At 36.7% G+C, this 18,061-nt stretch overlaps 1 protein-coding gene and 1 non-coding gene across 3 annotated transcripts in view; both read right to left on the reverse strand.

The window, feature by feature from the left end:
* Window positions 1-18,061, reverse strand: part of SUN3 (Sad1 and UNC84 domain containing 3) — a 31,217-nt gene that overhangs the window by 8,872 nt on the left and 4,284 nt on the right. Inside the window, exons 3-6 of one of the 2 annotated variants that reach the window (XM_049776277.1) lie at window positions 15,513-15,618; window positions 10,341-10,381; window positions 8,849-9,020; window positions 7,761-7,845 (exon numbers count right to left, since the gene is read on the reverse strand). In XM_049776277.1, coding sequence (XP_049632234.1) covers window positions 7,761-7,845; window positions 8,849-9,020; window positions 10,341-10,381; window positions 15,513-15,618 — 404 coding nt within the window. The remainder of the gene's footprint in view (window positions 1-7,760; window positions 7,846-8,848; window positions 9,021-10,340; window positions 10,382-15,512; window positions 15,619-18,061) is intronic. The other variant, XM_049776276.1, reaches the window with a different exon arrangement.
* Window positions 16,006-16,112, reverse strand: LOC126015009 (U6 spliceosomal RNA). The gene has a single exon (XR_007497918.1). It is a non-coding gene; the product is annotated as a U6 spliceosomal RNA (small nuclear RNA).

Genomic DNA, 18,061 nt, shown 5'->3' on the forward strand with positions numbered 1-18,061 from the left:
TTCTTTCTTTCTTTCTTCTTTCTTTCTTTCTTTCTTTCTTTCCTTTCTTTCTTTCTTTCTTTCTTTCTTTCTTTCTTCCTTCCTTCCTTCCTTCCTTCCTTTTTCTTCCTTCCTTCCTTTCTTCCTCCCTCTCACCTTTTCTTTTCTTTCTTTCTTTTCGTCTTTCTTTCTTTCTTTTCGTCTTTCTTTCTTTCTTTCTTTCTCTCTCTCTCTTTCTTCTTTCTTTCTTTCTTTCTTTCTTTCTTCTTTCTTCTTTCTTTCTTTCTTTCTTTCTTTCCTTTCTTTCTTTCTTTCTTTCTTTCTTTTCTTCCTTCCTTCCTTTCTTTCTTCCATCCATTCTTTCTCTCCTTTTTTCTTTCTTTCCTTTTTCTTTCTTTCTTTTTTCGCACTTTCTTCTCCTTGTCTTTTTTCTTTTTCTTCTTTTTTTTCTTTCTGACTTTCTCTTTTTCTCTCTTTCTCTCCCTTTTCTTTTTTTCATTTCCTTTCTTTCCTGATATATTTTTCTTTTTCTCTTTTTCTTTTTCTTTCTCTTTCTTTCTTTCTTTCTTTCTCTTTTATTCATTCATTAATTCCTTCTTTCTTTCTCATTCTTTCTTTTATTTTTGCCTTTTTCCCTTTTAAACACTGTATTGCACTATGGTTACTGAAGTGGTGTTATACATATCACTTTACCTCCTCTTTCAGCACTCAGTTCTTGTCCAGAGTTGTCATTTCCAACTATCACTGTCATAGTGGTCCTTTTTATCCTCAACTGAACTTCTCCACTGTTTGTCATAAGCTTCATACCACAGACTAGTTCTCCTGGTCCTCATCTCTATTGTCTTTGGCTATTATTACCACGTTATTAATTTTATATCTCACAAGTGTATGCAGTTATTCTATGACTAAACCTCTGCTTCTGACTCATTTCACTTAGCTTAATGCTCTCTACATATATCCATGTATAAGCAAATTTCATGACTTAATTTTTTCCTAACAGCTATATAGTATTTTATTGTGTAGATGTACCATAGTTTCTTTAGCCACTTATCCATTCTCAGATACTTGTGTTGTTTCCATATTCTGGCTGTTGTGAATAGTGTTGCAATGAACATAGGAATACAGAGGCTTCTCTACTTTGTCTTTTTTTTTTTTTTAGGTATATTCCTAAGATAGATATTTTGGGTCCTATGGAAGCTCATTTATAATTTTTTTTGAGGATGCCCATATTGTTTTCCAAAAAGACTAGGCCAGTTTACATTCCTACCAGTAGTGAAAACCCCTTTCTACACCCATCCACACCAACTCTGGCTGTTCTTGTTTTTGTTGATGTGTGCCAGTCTCTGTAATATTAGATATCTTAATGTTGTTTTGATTTGCATTTCCCTGATGACTAATGATGTGTAGCATTTTTTATGTGCCTTTGGCTATCAGTACATTTTGAGTTAATGTCTGTTTATTTCTTCTTTTTATCAAAAAATCTACATTTTTATGGGGTTAGATGCTTTTATTTTTAAGCATATTAGTTTCTTATATATCTTATATATTAATTGCTTATCAAATTGGGCAAATATTTTTCTCATTTTGTGGGAGGTGTCATCATTTCTTTTTTTTTTTTTTTGGTTTTTGGGCCATACCCAGCGATGCTCAGGGGTTACTCCTGGCTGTCTGCTCAGAAATAGCTCCTGGCAGGCACAGGGGACCATATGGAACACCAGGATTCGAACCAACCACCTTTGGTCCTGGATTGGCTGCTTGCAGGGCAAACGCCACTGTGCTATCTCTCCGGGCCCAATCATCATTTCTTTTAAGTTGCAGAGGTTTTTTAATGTAGTCCCATTAGTTTATTTTTGCTTCCTCTTGATTGGTTAACATCCTTGATGATGCCTTTAGCTTCAATATCATGGAGAGTTATGACTACATTTTACTTCATGTATCATATGGACTAATATCTCATATCAAGGCCTTTAATTCATTTAGATTTGACTTTTGAGCATGGCATTTAAAAGATGTCTGAGTTCATTTTTTTTAACGTGGATGACCAGTTTTTCCAGTACCACTTGTTGAAGAGACTTTCCTTGTTCCATTTGATATTTCTTACTCCTTTATTAATTGATCATATAACTCTGGATATTAAAATCTATTCATTCCATTAAACTGATGATGTTTCTATTTTGATATTATGCCACATTGTCATATAGGTTTGAAGATGAGAAAAGTATGGTAATGCCCCCCCCATCTTCTTTATTTGTAAGATTGCTTTAGATATTTGGGGCAGGGTTATTCTTATGAAATTTCATGTGAATTTCAGGAGTGTCTGATCTATTTCTATAAAAATGCCATGGGTATCATTGTAGGGATTGAATTAGATCTCTATAATGCTTTGGAGAGTATTTACATATTAATGAAATGTGTTTCTATTTCTTTATGTCCTCATTTATTGAAATATTGTTTTGTAGTTTTTTTATATAAGCCTTTGTGTAGGCCCTATATACCTGTTTAGTTACGTTCATTCAGGAAACTTGATTTTCTGGTTTTTTTTCTTTTATTTAAACATTGTGGTAATAAAATTGAGATTCAACCTTACAATGTACACTATCATTCATCCATGAATATTTCCTGCCACCAAAGTCCCCAGTTTCCCTCCATCCTCTCTCACTTGCTCAGGGGCAGGCATTCTTTTCCCTCCTTTATACAATGTAGTTTATACTGTTGTTAATGAAGAGGCATAGTGCATATCACTTTATCACTGTTCAACACCCAGTTATTGTTGAGAGTGATCATTCTGATGCTATGATACTATGACACTATCATTGTCATAGTGGTCTCTCTCTAACCTAACTATACTGTTTCACTATTTGGGGCAAGCTTCCTACCAAGGACTGGTCTGCCTTGCCTTACCACTATTGTCTTTGGATATTATTACCATACTATCTTTTTTTCTTATATATCACAAATGAATGAGGTTATTCTATATATTTTTGAGTGACATTATTCTATAATTATTCTATTATCCCTCTTTCTCTGACTCATTTCACTCTGTATAATTCTCTTCATATTCATCCATATATAAACAAATTTTATAACTTAATTATTCCTAACAGTTGCATAGTATTCCACTGTGTAGATGTACCACAGTTTTTTTAAAATATATTTTTTATTTAAGTAACATGATCATAGTTGGGTTACAGTCATAACCAGAACACCCCCCTTCACCAGTGCAACATTACCTCCTCCCCTTTTCCCATTCCCTATCTGTATTTGAGACAGGCATTCTACTACAGTTATTTGTTTTTAAGTTCAGTTGTAATTTTTTTCCTTAAAGGATAAGAGTAAAAAATATATAGTTAAGGTGTGGTAGTGTCAATCACCATTCTTTGCATAGGTCCAGAAAAATGGGAAAATGGAAAAAAAATCCTTGACCTGATTACAAAAAGGCCTCACCCCAGAAGTTTATTGGCATAAGACCTACTCTGGGTTCCAGGCATACCAGTCTGTCCAATTTGAGTCATTCTCAAGGTCCCGGTGAAACTTTTTCACACTTTAGCTATTTTTGGTATCAGATTCTTATATTTAAAGACTCTGGATTCTGTGCATTTCTTTCATCGATGTCAGGCTGATGTGGAGCATCCTCTAGTTTCAGCACATCATTAAATGCGGAGCGATCTGCCCTGCAAGCAGACTGTTGCTGAGTCGTCTGGGTGTTCGGGGCACTCTTTGGAGTAAGTCAATGCCAAAGCAGTGGTAGGTCTTCCCTGGTAGAGGCTTGGATCCTGGTAATGTTATAGATAATTTGTATCACAGTTTCTTTAGCTGCTCATCTGTTGTTAGACACTTGGTTTGTTTCCAGATTCTGGAAAATAGTGCTGCAATGAAAATAGGAGTGCAGAGGGCTTTTCTGCATGGTGTTTTTGGGTTCCTAGGGTTATTCCTATGGGAACTCAATATCCATATTGTTTTCCAGAAAGGTTTGACTAGATGGCATTCTCACCAGCAGTGAACAAGAGTCACTTTCTCCATACATCTTCACTAGCATTGTTTATTCTTGTTCTCTGTGATGTGTGCCAGTCCCTGTGGTGTGAGATAATATCTCATTGATGTTTTGATTTGCATATCCCTGCTGATTAGTGATGTGGAACACGCTTTCATGTGCCTTTTGGCCATCTTATTTCCTCTTTGAGGAAATGTCTGTTCCTTTCTTCTCCTAATTTTTGGATGGGGTTAGATGTATTTTTCTTGCCGAGTTTTAAAGTGCCTTATATAACTTAGTTATTAATCTCTTGTCAGATGGGTTTTGAGAGAATAGTTCATCCCATTCCTTGGGGAGTCTTTATATCCTAGTCACCATTTCCTTTGAAATGCAGACACATCTCTGTTTAATATATTCCCATTTTTGTTATCTTTGTTTCCACTTGCTTGAACAGTGGTATTTCTTTCTTGAAGATGCCTTTAATTTCAATGTCATGGAGTGTTCTGTTGTTCCTTTTGGTTTCAGGTCTTATATTAAGGTCTTTAATCTATTTTGATTTGACCTTTGTACATGATGTTAAAGAGAGGTCTGAGTTCACTTTTTTGCGTGTAGTTGACCAGTTTTTCCAACACCACTTGTTGAAGAGGCTTTCCTTGCTCCACTTTGTATTTCTTGCCCCTTTATCAAAGATTAATTGATTGTATACCTGATATCAGTCTCAGAACATTCAAGTCTATTCTATAGTTCCTCAGTTCTTGATTGATGATTTGTAAATCTTACTTCAAGTGTGTTTACTTTCACTACATTAAGCAAATTATACATATGCTTCAAAATCTTTGCATGATAATTTCAACATCTGCATAATTATAGGCTGATTATGTTGCTTCTCTTACTTGGAAATTGGCTTTATTTTCTTTAAATCTTTTATTACATCCTACATTTTATTTGTTTTGGTGGTACTTAGAGATTATTTTTAGGAATTTAAGAATCACTCCTGGGGCCTGGAGAGATAGCACAGCGGTGTTTGCCTTTCAAGCAGCCGATCCAGGACCAAAGGTGGTTGGTTGGAATCCCGGTGTCCCATATGGTCCCCCGTGCCTGCCAGGAGCTATTTCTGAGCAGACAGCCAGGAGTAACCCCTGAGCACCACGGGGTGTGACCCAAAAACCAAAAAAAAAAATCACTCCTGGGTTTCAGTCATGTAAAGAATACCCCCCTTCACCAGTACAACATTCTCATCACCAGTGTCCCAAATCTCCCTCCTCCCCATCCCATCCCCACCTGTTCTGAGCTGGACCTTCCAGCCCTTCTCTCTTTTGTATCTAAGAATTATTGCAAAAAATCTTTTCTTTTTTTATTAATATCTTTATTTAAACACCTTGATTACAAGATTGTAGTTGAATTTCAGTCATGTAAAGAACACCCCCTTCACTGGTGCAACATTCCCACCACCAATGTCCCAAATCTCCCTCCTCCCCACTTCCCCCACCTATACTCCAGGCAGGCTTTCCACTTCCCTCATTCATTCACATTGTTATGATAGTTCTCAGTGTAGTTATTTCTCTAACTGCACTCACCACTCTTTGTGGTGAGCTTCATGTCGTGAACTGGATCTTCCAGCCCTCCTTTCTTTGTCCCTGAGGATTATTGCAAAAATGTCTTTTGTTTTTCTTAAAACCCATAGATGAGTGAGACTATTCTGTGTCTATCTCTCTCCTTCTAACTTACTTCTCTCAGCATAATAGATTCCATGTACATAGGAAAATTTCATCTCTCCTGACGGCTGCATAATATTCCATTATTTATTCCATAATATTCCATTGTGTATATGTACCACAGTTTCTTTAGCCATTCATCTGTGGTAGGGCATCTTGGTTGTTTCCAAAGTCTGGCTATTGTAAATAGCACTGCAATGAATATTGGTGTAAGGTGAAGCCTCATCCCCCACCCATTCTTCCTAGGTAACTTGACCTTACCTACAAGACCCCGCCCATTTCCTGGGAGGGGTCTTGGAAAGGGTAGATAAGGTTTTGACCAGAGGGGATGAGGGCCTTTTTTGGCCTTTTTGGTCTTTTACCAGTATTGGAGGTCAAAGAGAAGATGGCTGACTGGAGTTAAGATGCAGGGCTAAGAATGGCTGAATGCTTAAAAGGTTATGATATAGGCCACACATGTGGTGGATAGGGCATAAAAAAAGTTAATGCTTCCTGAAGCCTGCCTGTTAGTGAGTTCAATACCCGTCGCTTTCCTAGACCCCAGACCCGCCGGTTGATGGGGGATGAAGCCACGTGGCCATGGCCTAAGAATAAAGGCCTCCATCCACCTCCATCCAGATCCATCGTTAATTATTTAATTCTACTGTAAGGAAGGGATTTTTGTATTGTATTTTTGTGTTCATAGAATATATCTCTAGGAGTGGTACATCTGGATCGTGTGGGAGCTCAATTTCTAGTTTTTGGAGGAATCTTCTTATCGCTTTCCATAGAGGTTGGACTAGACGGCATTCCCACCAGCAGTGAATAAGAGTTCCTTTCTCTCCACATACCCGCCAACTTCTTGTTCTCATTCTTTGTGATGTGCGTCAATCTCTGTGATGTGAGATGGTACCTCACAGTCATTTTGATTTGCATCTCCCTGATGATTAGTGATGTGGAACATTTTTTCATGTGCCGTTTGGCTATTTGTATTTCTTCTTTGACAAAGTATCTATTCATTTCTTCTCCCCATTTTTTGGTGGGGTTAGATGTTTTTTCTTGTAAAGTTCTGTCAGTGCCTTGTATATTTTGGATATTAGCCCCTTATCTGATGGGTATTGGGTGAATAGTTTCTCCCACTTAGTGGGTGGCTCTTGTATTCTCGGCACTATTTTCTTTGAGGTGTAGAAGCCTCTCAGCTTAATATATTCCCATCTGTTTATCTCTGCTTCCACTTGTTTGGAGATTGCTGTTTTCTCCTTTAGTTTCACTGTCATGGAGTGTTTTACCTATGTGTTGTTCTATATATCTTATGGTCCCAGGTCTGATATCAAGGTCTTTAATTCATTTGTATTTTACCTTCATACATGGTGTTAGCTGGGGGTCTAAGTTTGCTTTTTTGCGAGTGGCTAGCCAGTTGTGCCAACACCACTTGTTGAAGAGGTTTTCCTGGCTCCATTTAGGATTTCTTGCTCCTTTATCAAAAATTAGGTGATTGTATGTCTGGGGAACATTTTTCTGAGTATTCAAGCCTATTCCACTGAGCTGAGGGTCTGTCTTTATTCCAATACCATGCTATTTTGACAACTATTGCTTTATAATACAGCTTAAAATTAGGGAAAGTTATGTCGCCCATTTTCCTTTTCCCAAGAATTGCTCTAGCTATTCGTGGATGATTTATTGTTCCAAATGAATTTCAGAAGTGTTTGATCCACTTCTTTGAAGAATACCATGGCTATCTTTAGAGGGATTGCATTAAATCTGTACAATGCTTTGGGAAGTATTGCCATTTTAATGGCGTTGATCCTGCCAATCCATAAGCAGGGTATGTGTTTCCATTTCCGTGTGTCCTCTCCGATTTCTTGGAGCAGGGTTTTATAGTTTTCTTTGTATATAGGTCCTTCACATCTTTAGTCTAGTTGACTCCAAGATATTTGAGTAAACATCTCTAGTCTTATTGTCTGTATTAATTTCTCCCTTTTTTCAAGTTATCGTGTATATAATCATGTCCTTCTGGCAATATATTAGAATTTCTATACATATAGTATTACATATAGAAAGCGAACTATTTTTTTAAGCATCAACTTATACACTGATCTTTCCAGCTCTTTACTTACCTGCTGACTTCAGAGCATAATCAGCCATCTGCACTTGATCTTCTCTCAACTTTTTAAGTACATAATTTACCAAGTTTAACATTTCCTGTACAAATTTAAAAAGAGTATTAGGTTAACAGTCTCTACCACCTGCTTGAGTTTTGACAATCTACTTGCTTAATTTGGATCTAAGTTCCCTGATCTTCAAAATGATTAGCAGTGAACTTTTACCAAGAGCCATCCTGAGAAAGGCACTGGACATGGGTTTCCAGTGTCACTGTCATTGGGCTCCGAGATCACTAAGCTGTAATGTCTAGTCACATTGGACTGAGATCATTGAGAAAGTGATCACTAAAGGGAATGGAGAAACTGAACCTAGCTCATTGATAGTCATTATAATATTGCCTAAATCTGATGCTGATTAAAAATATGAGCTTTAGGCTTACTAATATTTTGCTATGCAAGCATCAATCATGAGATGTTCCAGATATGAATTATTCTCTTTCTTTATTTACTAGAAAACAAAACAAACCAGATTTTTATTTTGATTGGAAGCTATGTTAAAATACAAAATGTTCTCTTTGACAGTGATTGCAAAAATGGTGAGATTCTGAGGCCAGTGGTTAAGTAGGACAGCAGGTAAGACACGCCTTCTTGCATATGGTCTAGCCAGAATCAATGCCTATCATCACAAAAGGTCCCTCCTCTGAAGCCTGCCAGGAGTGATCCCTGAATGCAGAGCCAGCAGTAATACCTGTACTCTTCCAGGTATTCCCAGCACCCCCACCTCTAAGAAAAAAGATGCTTTCAGAGACAAGCTGCAGGAGTAAAGGGGCTAAAGTTCTGTTTTCTTGCTTTGGTTTTGGTTTGGGGACACATCTGAAAATACTGAAGGGTTATTCCAAGAAGGATGCTTAGGTGTTTTTCTCGGTAGCACAGAGGAGGGGCCATTTGGTTTCAGGAATCAAACCTTATATCCTATAAGCAAAGCATGTCTTCAACCCTGATCTAAGGGGAGAATTTTAAAGAAGGGCCCATAAGAGTGTGTGTGGAATGTGGCATCAGATAGGAGATGGTAACCATGCTCCCATCCTTCCACCTTGCTGTACCTCATCCATACTCTCTGTGTGGTCCTCAACCTCTATGGTATCTTCTTCAGTGCTCCAGCTGTAGTTGTGTAGAGGACTCTGCATATCTCTAAGTAGTGTCTTCAGAACATCAATTTGCTTAATTAAAGCCATAATTTTCTGAAAGTTATTTTCCAAAATCTGACTCTCCTTCCTGTAAGTGAAGGAGAAATGGAGTAACCAAGTGATGCATTATATCTTGAAGGGAACGCCTTTTTTCCACTAAGACACTCAAGGATCCTTCCCATAAATGAAGATTCCAGTATGGAAGGAGAAAGATAGAGATTCACTAGTGCATTATGTTGTGAAAGTAATATATTCTCCACTATGGGATAGAGGTTGTTCATTTGATTAAAGCACCAACTGCATTTTACTGCTTAGGAAATGCAGGTTTCAGCAGAAGTTATCCTGAGTTATCTGGTGTTTGGTGTGCTCAGTGTAGAAAGTAGATATTAGTCAACTTCTAATTTCTCATTCTCAGGGATGATATCCTGATCTGAGAATGAAATACTTCAGAGCATAGATCTTAAGTCTCTGCTTTCACACCCTCTAGACCGTGTCTTTTGAACATAGTGGGGTGCATAGATTTTCTGAGCTCTAAAGTTCTAGAGAGCCTCTTGTAAAGGTAGCTTGTGGGATCCACCCAATTAAGCTACAGTTTTACCTGTTTTAGGACATGAGAGGACAATATTTTACTCTCAAATAGTAAGTTCTGTTTCTCTTACAGTTTGAAACTTTGTTGGCAGAGAGAATTAAAAAAATGTCAAGCCAATAATGTCATGTTGAAAAAAAATGTAAGCATTGCTCGCAATTATTTTTCCCAATTGGTAAGACAATACATATCCATTATTTGGAAAATATAAAGATTTAAAAAAACAAAACTTTTACATTGTAATATTTAAAGTAATTTTTATTTTATGCAAAAAGAGTAAAAAAAAACTACATACCACAATTATATTTTTAATTTTGTGTACCAGGCACTTTCAAATAATTACATTTTAGAATAATTTTATTAGCTTTGTAAGTTTTCATTATGTAGCTATAACATAATGAATTTAACTGTTTACTTAATTTTTTGAATTTTTTTTTTGGATGCAGAAGGCATCCTAGGCATCATAGGCAGTGCCTATACTGGACGGGCCATTTTAAAAATTCAGTCAACCAGACTAGTGGTTCAATGTGAAAGCCAAGAATGTGGTACTTCTTAAACCCTGAGGTTCAGAGATTTTTAGGCTACCACAATGAGGCTGGGTGCCTTTAGGGTCCTCTCAATGGCACATGGGGCCTTGAGGTCTACACTATTGATTTTGAAGGTCTATATGGTAATGGGGGATTGAACCTATGGCATACATATTAACCCCTCTAACTCTTGCCATTCCTATTAAAAATTCACATATAATATTAAACTATATATTTTCTGGGAGAAATCATTTTACATTTTATGTATGAATAAATATGAATGAATATTACTCACTTTAGCAGTTCTAGTTGCTCTTTTGGCATTTTAAGTCGAACCTGAAAAATAAACAGAAAAAAAGCAAATAATTGCATTTATTTGAGCTTTATTTCTTTTTTTTTTTTTTTTTTTTTTTTTTGGTTTTTGGGCCACACCCTGTGACGCTCAGGGGTTACTCCTGGCTATGCGCTCAGAAGTTGCTCCTGGCTTGGGGGGACCATATGGGACACCGGGGGATCGAACCACGGTCCGTCCTAGGCTAGCGCAGGCAAGGCAGGCACCTTACCTCCAGCGCCACCGCCCGGCCCCATAGAGCTTTATTTCTTATATAAAAAGGGAAAATATCATCTAACCTTATATGCATGCATAATATGGGGTAGAGGGAGACAACACAGACTTCTTTAAGTTACCTGCATTTCCCTCCTCAACCTACTTTCTGAAGGTACTAAGGTAATATCCAAATCTTTTTAGTGATGAGTTATGCTGGACTTCTATGATGGGCTTCTATGCTGGAATCCTTTTTTTTTTTTTTTTTTGGTTTTTGGTTTTTGGACCACACCCGGCGGTGCTCAGGGGTCACTCCTGGCTGTCTGCTCAGAAATAGCTCCTGGCAGGCATGGGGGACCATATGGGACACCGGGATTTGAACCAACCACCTTAGGTCCTGGATTAGCTGCTTGCAAGGCAAACGCCGCTGTGCTATCTCTCCGGGCTCTATGCTGGAATTCTATGATAAATTCCCTATTTCTCAAAGTTGTAAAAGTGCTAAATTCTTTAATGACAGAAGGAGGAGACATAATAAATGGGATTCATGACACACATATGAAAGGAGCAGGTGCAAGGGAAATGGCATAAAATCAAGAAAGAGGAAAGGTGCAGAGGCAATGGGAAGCAGAAAGGGGGAGGAGAAAATGAAATGGAAATGATGCCGAGCCATTGGGCTGACCTTAAGAACAGTGAATGTCAGTCATCCCATGTGGTTGCTAAATTACTTTAGCAATAGCCCCTAGATGATTTTCTAATATGTATGTAACTGACAATGTGTCTAATCTGAACCATCTAATTTCCAGGTCCGTAGTCACATCTGCAAAAATTATTTTTCCACTCAACTGTCATAGCTTCTAAGGATTAGGCTATGAACATAGCTTTACTTCTCAAATAATATTTTTCTCTTAGGCACCTTGATTTACAAGTGTGTCTATACAAGATTTTTAGGCATACAATGTTCCAACACTAATTCCACCAACAGTTTCAAGTTCTCGCCACCAATCTCTAGATTCCAGCCTGTTTGCTTAACAGGACATTTTAAAGATTAATTACTATAGTTTGGGCTCTGTGTTTTATGAGTCTGTATTTATGGCTCTTTAGTTTATATATATGAGTATATACATATATATATACATATATATTCACCTCCTCAACACCTCTGATGAAGCCAAGACCCTGACCTTTGACCCAGGTCTTCATGTCCACCCCTTTTTTTTATCATTCCCATCCATTTATCTCCTTCTCAGGCCTTTTTATTTCTATAATCTAGGACTTTAACACTATTTGTTACTTTTCATTTCCTTGTCATACAGCAGATTTGATAATGTGTGGGTTATTAGCATATTGCTTTTGATATTGACCTTTCAATTCACTACAGAAGCCACAGTTAGAGTCCATCAATCTGAGAAATGATGTTCCAACTTCTTTGTTGAAAAATCTCCTTTCTGTTTCGAAGATTCAGATTTTTTCTTAGACCAAAATTATGGAAAGCATGAAGAAAATTGAAGGCTGTTGTGTGATATGTGACAAAGGTGTGACACAGGAAAAATGCCTTGTTTGATTTTTACCCCTACTAAAGAGTTTAATTTCTTGTAAGTTCTCTAAACATTATTCTTTTGACAAGGATATTGATTGTGGATCTTTTATTTACATTTGGTTAATGAGTAACTCTTATTCATAGTTTTTTTCAGTTTCCTTTTGAGAAAGTTTTCTGTCAATACAATATTTTTAAATTTTTTTTGTTAAAAATATATAGAAACTATCACTGAGCACAAAATAGCAATCTCTGAGGACTGCCATGTAATGGCCCCTCAAGAAAAGTTTAAATCTACCTCATCTAACTCTTGAAAGAGTGGTGTAGCTAGCAGCAAAAAGTCATGGATATACCTGCCTAGCAGCTGATCATAGTGGGGCCCCGCAGAGGGGCTCAGTGAGTCTCCTGCCCTGCTGAAGCCCTGGCAGCTGTGTACACAGACCTACCCTTTAAATGCCACCTGGCCAATAGCCCTGCTTCACTGGTTGCTTTGTTTCACTAATCCCTGTAGAGACACCTAACCTCCAACTACAGGTATGTCTGCTTTGTGGTTGATGTTTCCAGGGACGGGTTGGAGCCAGGGCTGGATGCCTCTTCCCATCCCTCACTTCCACCCCTTGCCTCTGTACATCCAGAAATCCTAGCATGCACGCACACACAACACTGCTGTTACCATATGAGTTCATCGACCTAGCTCTGAAAATTCTCAAAATCCTGGACCATGTGGTCACTTATGATGCCCCACTACACCCCCATAGTTTTAATTTTGACTTCCTAGTAGAAATACACCGATTTAGATAGGAAATTATCATAGAAGCCACATAAGCTCAACAAACAAAACCAAAACGTTCGCTCAACTAGCCATTGATTAGTAAACTTTTCAACAATGACATAATGACCCATTGAGAGATATGCCTGTCTTTTTCTCCTATAATTTTATTATCACTTACTTGTCCCAAACAATATTAAGTAAACTATTTGTACTTGCCATGAGGCAGGCTTCAGGGAGGTTGGAAAACTGGTGACAAGGGTGGAGGGAATGTTACATTGGTGGCGTGAGAAGTGTTGAAATAGTGAATGCCAAAGATAATTATATTATCCGAATCTCTGTAAACCCTGATGTCTAAAATAAGGAAATTTAATAAAAAAAAACCAGAAAAATACTCCTTAATTAGCTTAATTAGAGAGAGATAGATATAATGAGAACAGAAAGTACACTAAAACATATTTTCATATACCTTTTGGGCACCTGTATATCTTTTTTTGAGGAAGTTTCTGTTCATATCTTTTCCCCATTTTTAGTGGTGTTGGTTTTTTGGCTTTATTTCTGAGCCACACCTGCTATGCTTAAGGTTTACTCCTGGCTTTGCACTCATACTGGAGTAGCTCAGGGGATCATAAGGGATGCCAGGCATTAAACTCATTCTGCAGCATGAGTTATTCTGCAACATGATTTACTATATCATTACTTATCTTGAACATCAATTCTTTTTTCTTCCACTCAGCTTCTTCCATTCTCCTTGCTATATTCTGGGGCCAAAGGTGTTTGCGATAACTCTCATTTAGACCATTGCATTTCTTCATGCAATTATTCTAAATACCACATATATTATTTATTTATCCTTCTTCTGGCTTACTTCATTTAACAAAATATCTTCCAGTTCCAGCTGCAGAATGCATAATTACATTATTTCTTACAGCTATGTAGTATTCCAATATATATATGTACCACATTTTCATGATCCATTCATCTGTTGTTAGACATCTAGGTTGATTGCAAGCCTTGGTTATTGAAATGAGTGCTGCAATGAATAGCGATGTGCATACATCCTTTTGGATGAATGTTGAACACAAACTCTTTAGCAGATGAGTGGTAATCTGATTTATTTTATCTATCTGTAGGGTGGTTTTTAATTCTGGTAATCATTTATTTTATGGTACAGAAATTTCTTAATTGGATGTAGACCCATTTACTTAACTTTATTGCATTTGCTTGGCTGATGTCATAGAGTATTTTATCTATGTTTTTATTCAATATAATTTGTGGGTTCAGATCTAATAATTAGGTTTTAAATTTTTTTTTTTGGTTTTTGGTTTTTGGGACACATCTGGTGACACTCAGGGGTTCTCCTGGCTATGCACTCAGAAATCGCTCCTGGCTTAGGGGACCTATGGGTCGCCGGGGATCAAACCAACGTCTGTCCTGGGTCAGTCACGTGCAAGGCAAATGCCTTACTGCTGCACTATAGCTCTCACCCCTTTTTTTAACCCATTTTGACTTGCCTTTTGTGCATGATAGTAGAGAGAACTTTCATGTGTCTGATGACAAGTTGAGCTCTTGACAAGCTCCCATAATTCCATGTTAGTAGGAGGGACAGAAGGCAGAAAGAGTTAACCAGTCAACAAAGTGTCCAAGATAAGTAAAGGTAACAATGAACACTGATGTCCTAAGAAGTCTCTTGGAGGAGGTAATATTTGGGCTGGACTGCAATGTCATAATCAGCCACCCCTGCAAAGATCTAGATAGTGGATGCCGCCCTAGTTGCTATTTGCAAGTAGAATCTATGAATGCATTAGGAGGGATTCTATAGAAGCCTAACCAATTGTGTGTGTATGTGTGTGTGTGTGTGTGTGTGTGTGTGTGTGTGAGAGAGAGAGAGAGAGAGAGAGAGAGAGAGAGATTGAGTTTTTAAGAAACTGATTTATGTGTGTGAATATAGGATATATAGAGAAAACCATTAGGCTGGTGATTTGAGTCAAAATTTCAACTCAATTCCAAAAGGGCCTATAAGATTATAATCTATTTTTTCTTTTAAGAATTTTGACTGGATGTCTATTGAGTTAAAAAGTTAATTACCTGTAAAATATACTTTTGATAACAGCATTTTGTGTTTGACCAATTATCTAGACACCATGGCCTTGGCAATTTGACTCATGTCAATTGTAGTAATTACAATCGTATTAAATATTAATGGTTAGTAATTGGAGGCATCATTGTCAATTCTAAATTTTCATTTATCTGGTGATGATCTAACTAGATGAGCTGCTCCTGTGCTTCAGAAATACAGTAATACACAGTCTAAGGGAGACACTACCTTCTCAAAAAGGAGAAATAAGGAGGAAAAAGAATAACAGAATAACAAAATCACAAGGCATAACAAGTTTACAACCCTTCAGAACAGAAACCTATATGGTTCAGAGCTGATAGAGAAATTTTGGGTTATCTTAGCTCACAACCAACTTAATAGAATTATATTTTCTGAATTGTATTAGCTAGTATAATAATTATAGAAATATTAGATAGATATACTTTTTGCAAGGTAGATTCACCTTGCAGCATATTAAAATTTTGAGTTAGTGATATACAAAGAGGTTTAACCAAAGTTCACCTGGTAATTATAAAGCCTTGAGCCATATTCTGCCATTACAGCATAAAAGCTCCTAGGTTTCTGAAGAAATTCTGTTTCTTTAAGCCACATGTGATTTGTAAGTCCTGTTAAAGAAAATATCAATTCTGATTAAACAATCTGGCAACATGTCTAGATATATCACTTTATTCATTGGAATTTAATCTAATTGTGGAGGATGTTCACTCTTAGAATACCAGACCTTTTCATGACAAACTAGAAAATAGCATTGCGAAATATTTTAAAAAAATACTTCCAATAAAATAAGGATGAATTCTTGGGTACTAACAATATCAATTTATAAATATCTGAAATCTAACTAGTAAAGTCAGCTAAGGATAATAACCTGAAATACAAAGACTTGATGAAGCTATAATAACCTAGAATTTTGATAGTAATTTTTATTAAATTTCTGTATATGGTGGTATGAACATTTTATTCCTATTAATTCTTATTTTTTTGACACACTGCCAAGAAAAATATGGAATGCTTCACAAATTTGCATGTCATCCTTGCGCAGGGGCCATGCTAATCTTCTCTGTATAGTTTCAATTTTAGTATATGTGCTGCTGAAGCAAGCACCATATTCTTCCAATCCATATGGATAGTGGAGCTTTTGTTTTACTTGTTGTTTTCAATTTAATTGGTCAGTAACTTATGGTTTTAAGTAAACATATTTTACTTCCTGGGTTACATTTTTTTCTCTTTTGGTTATAGCTGTAAAAATCTCTTTCTGAGGGCCAGAAGGACTGGCTTACAGTATGAAGCTCATCACAGAGTGGTGAGTGCAGTTAGAGAAATAACTACACTGACAACTACCATAACAATGTCAATGAGTGAGAGAAGTGCAAGGTCTGTCTCGAATACAGGCTGGGGGAGTGAGATGGGAGGGAGGGGCATTGGTGGTGGGAATGTTGAACGGGTGAAGGGGGTGTTCTTTATATAACTGATACCCAACTACAATTATGTCTGTAATCAAGGTGCTTCAATAAAAATATTATTAAAAAATAAATGTTTGTCCCTAACTTGTAGTTTTATTCTGTGACCAGAGGATAAGTCTGTGCACTTTCTGCTTTGGAAGATTTATTGATGCTTTCTTTATAATCTAGTAAATGCTCTATTTTTAAGAAATAATTTATTCAATTAAAATAATTTTTTCTTTAAAAAAAGAATCTCTTTCTCTTTCATACACTTTGTTATTAAAGTTAAAAAGTGCAAATAATCAAAATAAATATTGACATAAAACCAGAAATATAGATTAATATCATAGCATAGTCAATTAAGAGAAAAACTCACAAATATACATTCAATTAGTCTAAAATAGGGGAACCAAGAATATAAATGTAGAAAGAAATACCTCTTTTGGATCTGGAGATAAAGCTCAGGAGGTAAAGTCATTGCCTTATACGCAACCAATGCAAGTTCAAATCTCCAGCACTATATATGCTTGACCTGGTTGCTTCTGAGCACAGAACCAAATGCAAACCAAATAAACAAACAAAAAGTCTCCTTAATAATGGGTTGGGGAAAAATAAAAAGCCACAGGGGAAAAATTAACTATCTTAGGCTAGTCATAAAAATATATGCATAATTTATACTAAACACTTGAAAATGAAAGTTGAAACAAAAAATTTTTGTAAGAAAACAGGTAACATTAACTTCAGTATCAGTGTACTTTTTTTTTCTTACGGTTTTTGGGTCACACCTGGCAGTGCTCAGGGGTTACTCCTGGCTCTACACTCAGAAATCGTTCCTGGCAGGGTCAGGAGACCATATGTGATGCCGGGATTCAAACCACCGACCTTCTGCATACAAGGCAAACACCTTACCTCTATGCTCTCTCTCCAGCCTCTAGTATCAGTGTACTTTTAACTAGATACTAAAATCAGAGACAGCAAAAGTAAACAAGCGGGACTTGATTAACAAACATAAAAGCTTCTTCACAGCAGAGGAAAATAGCAAACATAAATAAAATGGGAGAAAACATTTGTAAGTGATGTAGCTAATAATAGATTAATGTTAAAAAGACATAAATAACTTACTCAACTCAAAGTGAATCAATACAATGTCCCAAAAGAATCCAAGGAAAATGAATCAAGAATCTAAAGACATCCTTCCAAAACAGACATATATTTTATACAACATACATGCAAAATACTTCTCAGCATCACTCACTGTTGGAAATAGACATCAAGAAATAAATATGCTTAGCTAGACAGATGATATATAGAGGGTTGAAAAGATGATTTAAGGACCCTTAATTTCTAAGCATATGAGAGCAAGCATCCTTAAGAAATGCCCTATTCATGGAGTCCTGTGTTCACTCTTTTATCTACCCTCTCTCAGAAGATGACAATTCAGAAACTTTTTTTTGTATTAGCTGTTCCAGGCCCCTTTGATATGTGAAGGCCTAGCTAGGTTAGATTAGCATATAGGCAACTGTTGTTAATTTTGCTCTTCTTTCAGTGGTTCTAAACCATAAATACTGTAGGTGAAAGCCATTCAAGATTCTCAGTCCACAAGGCTTTGAG

This window comes from Suncus etruscus, chromosome 7 (assembly GCF_024139225.1).
Source record: "Suncus etruscus isolate mSunEtr1 chromosome 7, mSunEtr1.pri.cur, whole genome shotgun sequence".
Classification (NCBI taxonomy): domain Eukaryota; kingdom Metazoa; phylum Chordata; class Mammalia; order Eulipotyphla; family Soricidae; genus Suncus; species Suncus etruscus.